Raw genomic sequence first — 14,324 nt, 5'->3', positions numbered from 1 at the left:
TATACCAAAATAAGAAATCAAAGTTTCATGGAAACAGATACAAAAAGGTCTGCAAAAATAATGAAAACACAGCTATACCTTTAGTTGAAAACATGCCATGTTTATCATCTTTCAAGAAGTTGTTCAACAAAGAAGTTATAAAGGAAGCTCAAAATATAAATGAAGACTTTAATTTTATTTTGAGCTTTATTTTACTTAAAAAAGCAATAATGGTTTTTAAATGCCCAGATTGTACAGAGTTAATTAATTTGCAGTTTGATTCTTCAAAAAAATATGGCCTAAGTATTGGACTAAAATTTTGTTGCAGTGGTTGTGAATGGGAAACGGTTTTTTTCATCTGCTAAAATGAATAAAAGGATAGATTGTGTTGGACGTAAACGCTTTGACATCAACACTCGTACAGTAGTCGCATTTCGTAAAATGGGTAAGGGATTTTCAGCAATAGAAACTTTTTGCGGAATTATGAACATGCAACCTCCACTGAATAAAAAAAGTTATAATGACACATTGCACATACTGTTGGATGTCTATCAAAGTTTGGTTGATAAAAGCAAGACAAATGCAGCAGAAGAATTAATATCAATCAATGAAACATCTAAAGATATTACTTGTGGGTTTGATGGATTGTGGCAAAAACGTGGATACACCTCAAACAATGGATGAGTAACAGCTGTTGCTGTAGAAAATGGTAAATGTATTGATTTCAAAATAGAAACAAAAACTTGTAAGTTTTGTTCTATATGGGAGTTAAAAAAATACACACATCATGAAAAATATAATGAGTTTCACTCCTTACATTATCAAAAGTGCAAAATCAGTCATACCGGTTCAGCTTCCTCTAAGGAATCAAGTGGTATAAAAAAATATTTTTGCATTCTAAAAAAAAAATAATTTAAAATATACAACATTTCTAGAAGATGGAGATAGCAGTTCATATGTTAATGTTGTTTCTGTAAAACCTTATGGAGATATTAAAATAAAAAAAGCAGAGTGCATTGGACATATTCAAAAACGTGTTGGTACTCGATTAAGAAATAAAAAAAAACAAAATAAAGAAATTTTATGTGATGGCAATAAGTTAGGAGGAGTTGGTCGCTTTACAGAGAATGTTATAAATACACTGCAAAATTATTATGGCAAGGCAATAAGGCAGAACGTTGGAAAATTATATGGAATGAAAAAGAGTGTTGCAGCTGTACTTTTTCACTGTTCTGAAAGTTGTGATGGCGAAGCGCGTCATCAGTTTTGGTGCAAATTCCAGGCTGACAAACTGACTGGAAAAATGTGATATAAAGAAAATATTTGTATTCCTGCTGCTGTCTGCGATGCCATCAAACCAATATTTATAGACCTTGGTTCCGATAAACTTCTTGAAAAATGTTTACATGGAAAAATGCAAATCCCAATGAGTCTTTAAACCAGTTGATATGAAAGAGATGTCCAAAAGATGTATTTATTGAAAGAACTGCCCTAAGTATAAGAGTAGTATCAGCTGTGCTAAATTTTAATGATGGGCAACAGTTTTTAAATAAGTTGTTTGATGAACTTGAAATGGAATTTGGTATAAATGCGCAAAATTACTGTTTACGTAAGGACAATAAACGAATCATTAAAGCAGAAAAACAATGTAGTGCTAAAGCAAAATCAAGAAGAAAAAAGTTTGCAATAAAGAAAGGTTTTGTGTGACCAAAATAAAGAACTGGAAGGTGTAACGTATTAAAGTGGAGAATTTTGAACTATTTTTATCAATTTTTTTTTAAAATTGCGTTTTTCTCAAAATCATGTTTTTGGGTCTGGCGACGGGGGTATTTTTAAAAGCCAATAATCAAATTGACTTGAAATTTGGCACACCTACTCACTACATTTAGCACACATACTCACTACATTAGTATCTACAACATGCACTAGAAGAATTTGCACTGATTCTCTCGTTCAGTAATTTTTAATGTTTTTTTTCATCAATTACCCCCAATATTGCATAAATTTGCACAAATTCAATTATTTTTTTATTTTTTTGACCATATTGAAATCTTTTAGTCCACGACACAATGCCACATGTAATATATCACCAGCCAAAATTTCAATAGAAAATATATAATGGTTCTCGAAAAATCTCTGTTGCCCTTTACCCCATTTTTGGGCCTTTAGCAATTACTAAATCGGAAAAAAATTGTTATGGTTATTTTTTTTTTTGCTTACTGATGTTATATTACACATTGTATAAATTTTTTTGTAAAAATAAATTGATTTTTTTTTCTAATTACTTTACTACCTTAAAGGATTCACTGCCAGCAATAGCAAGCGGGCCTCGTACGGCTTTTATCTGGGCTTACAGGAACGGATGGGCGCGAGTTCTGGTTTCTAGATGGGTCCCGTATGGTTTGAAAATCGTGCAAAACTTTGCATCTGGTAATGAATGGGCTAGAAAATCTGGGATTTGTTTTTTTATCGATTGGCTTGGAATTTTTGTTTTGGTTTATTTTAGAAAATCGGGATAGTCTTTTTTTCTGGTTTTAATCTGGTTTAATTATTAATTGGTTAAATTAACTGGTTAAATTAATCTAGTATTAATCTTTTAATCTGGTTTATTTTTTAATCTGGTTTATTTTATTTAAAGTCTTTGGTCTTTTTTTTTTTTTTTTCTGGTATGTTTTTAAAAATCTGATTTAATTCTGGTTTATTTAATAATAATCAAGTTTTTATTTCATGAAAAAAGTTAATTTGAGGGAAAGAAAGATTTCCATTTTTTCATTTTATAGAAGAACAACCAAGTTAAAATAAATGAAAGAAACGCTTACATTAAAATCTTAAAACATTAAAAACTTTTACTTGTAATGTCATTAAAATGTTGCATTTATCACTTAATTGCCAAAAATGTTAGAAAATTCTTACATTCAAGACGACATTTTTTGAAAAAAATTTGCCTGTAATGAATGTTGTTTCCCAAGTTGAAAAGGTCTTTTTAAATCTACTGTTATTTGCAAAAAGTCAAGAAATTGAAAATCTTTACACAAATCGTTGTTATTCATAAATTAACTGAAATTGCATCATTAGAGCGAGTCTAAAAACATTTTAAAAAAAATGAGTTTAAAAAAACACAGCTGAATTCTAAACTGCTTCGTGAAACCATTTAGAAGTTTCCGGAGACCTAGACCTCTGCAACATATATGTCTACTGCCTTGGCTGTCTATGTGTTCTGTTTTTAACTATTTTGTTGAGTCTTCTCACAGATCATCTGCATAAAAATTAAACTAAGGAAATATCAAGCCAAGGCTTGCATGCAGTCTTTTGGATCAAATCATATTTAATAACTTAAAAAATGCATTAAGTGATCGCCATTTAAAATTCAAATTTTAAGTAGAAAACTTGTATAAATATAAACAATGTAACGCGTATAAATTATAATTATATTTAAAGAAAAGTTAATTTTTTCATTGTAAAAAAGTTTTTCTTTTATTTGGTTTCTATTTTATATATAAGAATTATTATTTTTTCATAGAATTGTATTAATAAAACTCACGTTTATTAAGTTTTATGAAACGAGGAAACCCACTCAATAAAAAGTTGATATTTTTATTTTTATTATTGTTTTACTTTTTTTGAGCATAAATTTATGGCAATGTGAATGGCTTATAATATTATTAAGGTAATTCAATAACATTTTGCCCTTTCAAAAGAAATAATTTTTGTATAAACTTACTCTGTAAGTTACAGTTCATATAAAATACAGATTATATAAATATATATAAATTGTATTTTTATATGAACTGTAAGTTCATATTATTAAAAGTATATGTTTATGAACTGTAACTGTTTTAAGTTGTAAATGTAAGCTATAGCAGTTATAAAGTAAGTTGTAGCGGTTATAATTGTATACTATAACTGTTTAAATACAGTTATACAGTTATAAAGTAAGTTATAAATGTAAGTAAAGCAAATGTGTATGAAGTAAAGCAAAAGTGTATGCATATATATATATATATATATATATATATATATATATATATATATATATATATATATATATATATATATATATATATATACATATATATATATATATATATATATATATATATATATATATATATATATATATATATATACATATATATATATATATATATATATATATATATATATATATATATATATATATATATATATATATATATATATGTATGTATATATATATTTATATAAGAGATATATTTATATATATATATATAATATATATGTATAGATTATATACATATATACTATATATAAATTAGTAAAAACACTTATCTAACTTTTATCTTCAACATTATGTTTCACCATCAGTAGGTTCATCAGGAAGAATGTCTTAACATTTCAAAAAAAATTTCAAATTATAGAAAAATTATTTAAATCTTATTAAATCATTCCAATCTCGAGTAAAGAGAAAGGTCAAGAAGATCATGTTTACTGTTGAATATTTAAATATATGCGTCACAAACCCGTTATTCAAACATTAGAATATTAATGTAACATGAACACCTTTTTACCGCAACACCTGTTAGATGTTAATGTATCGTGAACACCTTTTTTGCATCAACACATTTTCCCTACTTTAATACTTATTTATATTATATTTATATTTAATACCTAAAATATCACAGAGCGCCCGCGGTGTTCTATGATAAGACTGTATATTTTGTAAATAATAACTTTTTTTTCGAAAACCTGCTTGTTTTGAATTTTATTCCAATAAACGCACTGGTCTCTCTTTCAAAATCCGCAAATCATTTTGCTCATCTCTGGCTATTCGAAGTCTGTATAAGGTTTCAAAATAAACTTCCCGGTATATCTCACGCTTAACCCAGTCAATCGCTGGAAAGTGCTATCTTCGAGCTTGAAAAATAAATGGGGTAGGTACAATCGGCTGAGCAGAGCAGATTGGCTGAGCAGATCATTCATATGGTACAAACGGCTGAGCAGATTATTTAATTATTCAGCCGAACTTTGTGTGATCAGCCGAATAATGATCAGCCGAATATTATGTGATATATGTGTGATCAGCCGAATATTATGTGATATATGTGTGATCAGCCGAATAATGATCAGCCGAATACTATGTGATATATGTGTGATCAGCCGAATATTATGTGATCTATGTGTGATCAGCCGAATATTATGTGATATATGTGTGATCAGCCGAATATTATGTGATATATGTGTGATCAGCCAAATATTATGTGATATATGTGTGATCAGCCGAATACTATGTGATATATGTGTGATCAGCCAAATATTATGTGATCTATGTGTGATCAGCCGAATGTTTTGTGATATATGTGTGATCAGCCGAATACTATGTGATATATGTGTGATCAGCCGAATATTATGTGATATATGTGTGATCAGCCGAATAATGATCAGCCGAATATTATGTGATATATATGTATTACAATTCTGAAAAGACAATGACCGTGAACAAACGCTGCCGACGATAGCATTGTTTGCTAGAAAGTTGTTGGCTATTTTTGCAACTGATACTGATACTTTGTTTTTTAGTTAAAGTTGCATTAGTCAAAGACTATTTGAAATAATTTGAAATGCTTTAACTACTTAAAATTACTTAAATTTATTTGTGTTTCATTATTGTAAATGTAAAGCTTTGTAACTAACAAAAAAAGAGGTTTGTTGATATCGAACCGAACCCGCACTGTGCTTGAAGACCTAACCGAACTCCAACATTAGATATTAACGAACCGAAACTTTAAAAAAAAGGGTATATATATTTTTTTTCGATAATTCACCTTCCTTAAGGCCCGAGGGGGCCACTACAATCGGGGAGGTTACTTTTTTTTTTATTCGTGGTGCAACCCTCTCGCAACTCTTTAATCCGAAACACGAACCTTGACAAGCAAGTCCGCTGCGCGGATAAACTAAGTTGAGCGCGGTACTTCCAGGGACGTGTGGTGGGAGTCGAACTCCGAACCTCTCGCACGCAAAGCGAGCGCTCTTACCACTACCGCATAATATATATATATATATATATATATATATATATATATATATATATATATATATATATATATATATATATATATATATATATATATATATATATATATATATAATAGTAAAATACACTACAAACTTAAAAAGCAATTAACCGATTTGGCAATCAGCCGAAATTAAATAATTCCAGTTGTAATATGCTTAGTACATAAATCTCGTAAAACCGTAAAACCGCAAATGTGTTATAATACAAAAAGTGAAAATATTTTTAATTATTAAAAATGTATTAAAAATAAATAAAATAATCACAAAAATTAAAATCAAGAATGTTTAGAAAATATTTTTTATATACATTTAGCACATTTGTAAATTTTCTGTATATCTCTCTTGTACTCAATAAAAAGTTCCTCGGATAAACCTATGCAAGATGAATGAAACCACTCATTGCACAATTTACACGGGACCATCGAGCCAGAAGACATAAAAATAGTGCGACAAACACAATACAAGGTGTTTCTTGAAATTCGAATTACACTCTTCCTCACAGTTCTAAAACTCTCAACAGGAAACTGAGTAATACACTTATTTTCAAGACATGCCAATAAATGTTGGCGCATTACTGACTCTCTGTATGTAAAATTGCAGGGATCTTTGCCTAGGCACAAAGAAACACAATTTGCAATTGCATAAAATCCACATAACATTTCTCTTTGACGGGATACATTGTTAATATGGAGCTCCATCACTGCACACTGTATACGAGCAAATTTTGAAATTGAATGTGTACACTCTTTGCTAGGAATTAACTGTAAACTGCAATAGATGTTTATTTTACCATCTTTGCAATGCTGGTTGGCAACAGTTATCCAATGTCCTTTGGTTTCATCATTAAAAATTTGAACATAACCACGTTTTGAAAGCGGAACACTATTACACTGACCTGCAAAACACAGAATTGGGTCCTCTAAACCGTCAACATCGAGGAACTGTTGTTTACACAAAATCATTGCAGCATAAATAACCTTATCATTAAGAAGGCCATCTGGACTTGTGATTAGATTACGATCAGCAATGCTAACACTCGTTGTATTAAATTGAAGCCAATCGTCTACATCAACTGGAACCTAGAAAACAAAATATTATTGGTTTATATTATTAAAACTGAAAAACACATTGAGAATACGTTTAGCAAACCAATGTCAGTTCTATTATTGTAACTATTTGATACTACTAATGCTATTTTTACCTCCAGCAAAATATTTACTTATGATTAACAATGCTTAGTGTGATTGCTTAGTCTAGTGACATAAGTTTAGTGACATTAGTATGTAGCTTAGTATGAATGTTATTATTAATATTTAATATTATAATTCATAATGACATTTTTAGTATAATTAGCAAACGGATTATATACCATGTTATAAACTGATTAGATATCATGATATCTTCATGAAGTGTAATAACTATTTTAGAAATATATTGATTTTTTAACCATTTATAGATTTCAATTATACATACAAGTTTCAAATTGAAGAACACTTCAATTTGAATTCTTATTTGGTGCACTTCTTGATAAAACTTGTTATAACAACCAACATTTGTTAAGAACAATAGTATAGCTGTTATAAACAACTTAGTTAACAACAACAGAATTTTGTAAATATTATTATGCTGTGACAAAAACTTCATACCCTGCTGCCGCTTGGTGTAAACGCTTGATATCTGTTAAACACACATACTTTGTAAACATTGCACACACAAACCCAATGTGCAATTAAGCACATAGTTAATTTAAACTAGTGCCTTGCTAGCTGATGAAAATAAACACAGATATACTTAGAATCTGAAAAATGAATAAATAGAATTGCATCACTTACAATACACTCCAATTCAACATTAACAATTGGTATCACATCTGAATAAAGTAACGACTGAAAATCAGATGAAACTAAAGAGGCAGAGGGTTGTCTTTTCTTTGGTACATATGCATCAACCAATTTTAATTGTTTTTGCTTCCTTAAAAACAATAACATATTTAACAGAAAAACAATATATATGTTTAAAAAGAAACTTTAAAAATAAGAACAACACTTGAATATTAAAAAAAAGAATGAGACAATTGTAAATGTAAAAATACAAAACCAAAAAATACATTTTAGATTTCGCTAATGGGATTGCTGTAGCAATATTATCAGCGTGTAAATAATCAATACCAACTAAAGTTGGAGACACTTTTGCGTCATTATTTTGTATTAAGGAAAAGTCATCAAAACTACTCAAGTCCAAATTATTAATTGCACCAATTGCATCAGGTGCAGGGATAAAGTTAATATCTCCTGGTCTTGGTTTCTTCCTTCCCGATTTTTTGTCACCTTTTTTTCTAAAAAAAAAAGAGTTATTTTACGAATTTAATAGATTTTAGAGAGAAAAAAAGTCTAACTAGAATGTAATCAAACAAAAATTAAATAAACTTGCTACAGAAATTAGTAAAATTACCGTGAATTGCCTCGCAACTTGGTCAAATTCAAAACTCGCCTTTCACTACACTCAACACCTATGCTACGTTTGACTGCCAGTACATGACAGCACATTGTTGAAGAAGGGCATGTGCAACTTTCTTTTGGAAATAATTTCACCACATGTGCATTGCCATCTGGTCCAGAGACTGTAAAGACTTTGATGCTTGGATTATGAACTACTGTCAGCATGTTAGAAAAGACACTAATCGATGGTGGTACAAGCTGTTTCAATGATACATTGGCTGCTGCTTGCAGCTCTGCAATAACGAGCTCAGGATCTTCCAATTTAGGTACTTCATCGATGTTAACTGAAACAGAGAATAATTTAAGGTAATGAATATGCAGGGGTGTACCTTCATGGTCATCTGGTACCTTAATGATTTCATTACTTGTGATTAATTAAAAGAAACCTTTAAAAAATAATTAAATCTTTTTAAAAAAAATACTAGGTTTAAAATTAAATACACTACAGTGCACTATTTAATTTTACTAAACGTTATAAAAAGCAGCGGATTTTAATTAAAATAGACAATAAATTACAGCACTGTTGATTATTATAGTGGGCGACTCAAGTAAGACATAAAATTACACACCTGATATGTTGTATAGATTATGATGATGAATGTAATGTGCTATTGCACGATAGAAAAACGACTGCAAAAATAGCAACAATAAGTGACCACAAAAATCATAAATAAGTTTAAAACATGATTTAAATACATACTAGACAGGTGAGTATTTTCATTGAGAGTGTATGGTCCAAAGCCACTGAAGCTGCGTTTAATTTCGGTGAGATAAAAAGTTTGTAAACGGTGCATTGCTATAAGCATAGCATCAACTGGTGCCTCCTCCCATTCCTGAAATCTCTTTATTAGAGCGTTTAAAGATTCAGATATATTGTTTGTAACTAAACCTTCAATTAATCCAACAGATCTCAAATAGCCAATAAAAGCTATAGAAATACGAGCGCTCAAGATCAAATTTTCGATCGTGTAATAAAAAGGCTATAGGCATACATGGTTTTTCCACAAAATAACTCATTTGTGCCACTAAAATAGATAAATAAAAATCCCCTAAATTAAAAGTTGTATCATAAGAAAGAAATACTTGAGAACACATCACAAGTTGTTCTATGGATTTTTGTATTCCAAATGATACAGCCAAGTCCAGGTAAGTAGAGATTGTCCACACAAATCCAGGCATCATATAAGCTAGTTCGTGAAGAGTAACAAAAGAATCAACTCCAAGTCTTTTTCCTGCTGATTCAACACTCCTTATATACTTGAATTGTCTAGGATTTCTAGGTTGAAACTGTATGGGCTCATCTTTGACATCAATAAGCATTTCTTTGTAATTCTTTGATTCAACAATAGCACTTCGCACTGATGAAGCTGTTGTTAGGAAATTAATAGCTTTTTTAGAGTTTCCTAAAATGCAATAAAATATAATTTAATTAGATATTAGAAATTTATGAAAAATATCTTTTAAACAAACATAAGATAGAACTGTTATTAAATAATATTTGAAAAGATTACCATGTGGCATAAGGACAGCAAGGTGATGGTTTCCCATATAATGAATAACAACATCTTTTTGACACAAATCTTTATAAACAAACTTCTGAAATACAGTTGATGTTCCAGTAGATGTCACTGTGGCATAGTGGAGCTTTGAATAAACTGGCGAACCACGTGGAATTTTACAGCATCCAGTTTGTTTCCATCTATATCCATCAGCGCGCCAGTCATCTAATAAATGAAATTAAAAAAGTTTTTCAAAACAAACAGAACAAATAATTACATAAAATAAGGTAGGTGAGTAGCCTTAGCCCTAAGGATAAAAGAGAAGGAAAAAAATTATTCAAAATCTTTATTTTATTATGTGTAGGAAAAGGAGGACAAGAGTTGAAAACCTTGATCACCCAAACTAATATTAAAAAAATAAAATGCTACTATATCATCTTACATTTTCTTAAATATCCAATTACTATAGACTAAACTTAAAATGTTAATATGATATGCAACACCAAAACATTTGTTAAATGCAAATGTGGTTGAAACATTGCTTTTTAGATGCATTTCATGGTCCTTAAATAACCATCTAGAGCTATTGTGCATCTTCGTTATAGCTATAAAGCTAAAGCTATTGTGCAGCTAATTTATATTGGACATTTTGACCATTCACTTTCCCCGGCTCCTAGGCAAAAAGTATTAAAAGTGGGAATAAGGATTCAAGCTATGCAATTTCTCTAATAAAGTAACTTTTATGAGCAGAAACTAAAAAGCTATGGAGTTACATAACTACTTCATAAATTATTACATGAGTATTTTTAAACACTTATATTTACAATTAACTTTTATATTATAATTGCAAATACACTCATTATACACTTTCAACTTACTGGTTGAAGTCTAGGAAAACATAAACAACTTATTAAGTATACTTATAAAGTTTTTTTTTTAATTATCTGGTTATTTACCTTTTTATTATTTGGCATTATACCAACATTGTTGGTATAATGCCACTGGATTACTTCAGCATTGTTGGCAACAATGCTGAAGTAATCCAGGTATGATCAAATTTGCTATATAGATAATCTGTAAGTCTGTAAAGAAGCACATCCTAGTTAAACCTGGCTTATTGAGAGTTGCTTATAAACGATTTAAGAAAGTGTATAAAGTATCATTATTTATTTTATCGTTATTAGATTTATTAAAGTTTATTTAATTACAAAAAAATCTTAGGTGTTTATGACCTATCCCATTGTTCACTTGAGCGACATACACTTCTCCTGACTTCGGCTTGTTGAGCAGTGTTGACCTTGTATTAATGTCGCTTTTGGTAATAAGTTCAGCAATAACTTCTATTTTTAAATGAGACAGAATATTTGTAAGTATTGGTATCGCCATTACATAATACACTTACACTTGAAGATATAAGACAAAAATAATAATTTAAATGAGTTGAAACATTTGTAAGTACTAGTATCGCCATAATACGCTCACGCTTGACACTAAGAGCACGTTTACATAGCATTTCATGTCGGGGAGAAATGAAATATTTTCATTTCGGTCTTTAATAAAACACACATATCGGTCTTTACACACATACACGGTCTTTAATAAAACACTGTTTACATTAACCAGGCGAAATGAAATTCATTTTGTCGAGAATTTCATTTTTGTCATTTTGACCGAAATGAAATTTCGTTGCGGTTATCGTTTTATCATGTAAACAGTTTTTAATCAAAACGCGCATGCTTAAAATTTATATGATTGACGTATTAGTTTTTCTTTAACGCAGTATTAGTTAATTTCAGACAATCGAAAAATTTTATTCATTATGATGTAATATTTTGTCACATTTAACGCTCGAAACTGCTTGATATAAATAATGGACGATTTAAGTTGCAATTTTCCAAAAAGATTTACAAAAAGGTAATATAAATTATTATTATTGTTATTTAATATAATTTAAATACTGCATTAAGATATGAAAAGTAAAATTTTTTATGTAAATTAGCTCTTTATAATTACAATTCTATGTCTAGTTACATTTGTAAAAATACGCAAAACATATGAATCATATAATTTTTTATAGGTGTAGTTTTATTATTTAAGTTTTGCTGCATTCCTTTTCTTTTAGTAAGTTAAGCAACCTAAGCAAAAGATTGTGTACTGAGACAAGTACATCAAATCATTGTTGTGAATCAGAGGAAGAGGAACCACATTCTACAATAAATTTAAAAGACATCGATTTTCAAACTTTTAACAACGCTAAAACCTGCAAAAGCGATCCTATTAGTATTAAATCTGCCAGTCTCATTTCTATTACAAAAAATAGATATAAGATAGATAAAGAGAAATCCCCAAGATGGACTTGGAGTGATGAAATGGTAGAAGTTTTATTGGAAAACTTAGTAAATTATAAAACTGATATGGATTATAAAGGTTTAGACTTTGAAAAAGATTTGCCTGCGATGTATAGTTCTGTTAGAGAAATGATGGGACAGATGTATCCACCTGAGGATTTGGGCCTTTCAAAATACAACCAATAGAAAGTAATCATCTTTCAACAGAAGAGCTTTTGGTCTTAAAACGGAAAATTGATAATCAAGAAAAACAAAAAAAGGAAGGTTACAATAGAATTAAATCAAAAATAAAAGAGTTAAGATCTGGTTACAAAACAGCCATCGATAAAGGAACATGATCTGGCAGTGGCCGTTTGGTTCAAGAACATTTTGAAAAGTTAAGAGAAATATGGAGTGGTTCACCTTCTGTAGGAGCTATACCCCATGGTCATTCTAGTTTAAATCTTATGAGTGAATCAAAAATAGACCATATGGTTATCAAAGATACAAAGCGAGATAAAATGAAAAAAAACTGTCTGCATACCAACGGGACATGATGCAATTAGATCTAGCAAGAGAGGAAATGACATTAAAACGCAGTCTAATACAAGCCATGGAACAATCGTCAAAACAAACTCAAAATGCTATTGAAGCGATGACTAATTCAGTAACCTCCATTGGTGACAGTATTAAAGAGGGCCTTTCCATCTTAGCTAATTCTTTTATGCAAAATCAACAAATGCAATGGCCAAATTACAATATGGTTTATGCAAATTTGCCAACAATGTCCAATAGTTTTTCACCACCGTCGTTTCCAAAACCACTGTAACACTGTTTTCAGTGTCAGTAATCTTATTGATAATAACTTTATCTTGATTCTGTTTTGTGTAAATACAGTAAAATGTAGAATTAATCTGTTGTTTTTAATGTTACAACCCTCGGAATAAAAAAAAATGAGGTCGGCAATAATTTGACGACCTCAATCTTTTAGACGTCGGCAAAAAAAGTTTGACACAAAGGTCTTTCCATAAAAGATGGAAACGAGGTCGGCAACCTCGTTTCTATCTCATGCCGACCGCAAATACTTTTAGGTCGACCCTAATTCCGAGGGTTGATGTTAAATTTATCTTAATAATAAACAATGCGTATTGTCGGGGTGTCACTAAGATAACGTCCTCATTACATTTTTACACTAATTCCGAGAGAAACATGTTAAAAGTAGATAAAATCGAAACAAGAAACAAAAAAATAATCACAATAACATGATTATAACAAAAATACTGCTAAAATAATAAAAAAAACAATGAAAATGTGTCACAAAAAATAATAAAAATTTATTACCTTTGCATTTCATTTTTTGCCATTACCGTTAGCTAATGATTAACAAAGTAAATTTCAAATCATGAAATTTGACCAAATTAAAACCATATTTTAACAGTCAAGTCAACTAAAACACAATGATGGAATTGATACAACTAAAAAAAAAATAATAATAAAAAGCAGACCAAAAATTGAAATCTTTAGATCTTTAAAGCCTTTTAACACAAAAATTCAACATATAGAAACTAAATATGATACAAATATAAACAATAATTAAAAAAATAACAACATTAAAGATTCTTTTTAACAATAGTTTCTAGCGTAAAGAAATAAAAGATTATACAAATATTAACAATAGTAAATAACAAAAATTATTTTTAAGAATTATGTATAACTGTACATAATATACACATACATAAGAAGAATATTAAATAAATAAAGACCTCAATCATAATTAAACCAAAGTGCAAAAGTATTTAAACATTTATTTCAAATATTTGTCACTTAAATATTGAGCAACTGCTTCTCTTGTTTGTACTCCACGTGATGAATTGTAGGTATAAAGTTTATCAAGTTTGTTGTGATGATCACAGCATTGTGACCTTTTTTCTGCAACTATTTCTGCTTGTAATAATTCACTGTGAATGTCA

At 29.5% G+C, this 14,324-nt stretch overlaps 1 protein-coding gene across 4 annotated transcripts; it reads right to left on the bottom strand.

Annotated features, from left to right (window-relative positions):
* Window positions 1-6,250: 6,250 nt before the first annotated feature.
* LOC136084629 (uncharacterized) lies at window positions 6,251-14,255 on the bottom strand. Of its 4 annotated transcripts, XM_065805001.1 has the most exons (8): window positions 14,118-14,255; window positions 13,696-13,829; window positions 10,040-10,252; window positions 9,229-9,931; window positions 8,482-8,812; window positions 8,138-8,365; window positions 7,863-8,001; window positions 6,251-7,109 (listed from the first exon to the last, which is right to left on the bottom strand). In XM_065805001.1, the coding sequence occupies exons 4-8, from the start codon at window positions 9,332-9,334 to the stop codon at window positions 6,330-6,332; spliced, it is 1,584 nt and encodes a 527-aa protein (XP_065661073.1). In that variant the 5' UTR covers window positions 9,335-9,931; window positions 10,040-10,252; window positions 13,696-13,829; window positions 14,118-14,255; the 3' UTR covers window positions 6,251-6,329. The 4 variants fall into 4 exon arrangements, with proteins under 4 accessions (XP_065661073.1, XP_065661070.1, XP_065661071.1 ...); XM_065804998.1 differs by lacking the exons at window positions 13,696-13,829; window positions 14,118-14,255 and adding an exon at window positions 11,260-11,959; XM_065804999.1 differs by lacking the exons at window positions 13,696-13,829; window positions 14,118-14,255 and adding an exon at window positions 11,430-11,959.
* Between the last annotated feature and the right edge of the window lie 69 nt (window positions 14,256-14,324).

Source organism: Hydra vulgaris, chromosome 09, assembly GCF_038396675.1.
Source record: "Hydra vulgaris chromosome 09, alternate assembly HydraT2T_AEP".
NCBI classification, from domain to species: domain Eukaryota; kingdom Metazoa; phylum Cnidaria; class Hydrozoa; order Anthoathecata; family Hydridae; genus Hydra; species Hydra vulgaris.
The sequence above is the reverse complement of the archived record's forward strand: the minus strand, read 5'-3'. Positions and strand labels throughout refer to the sequence as shown.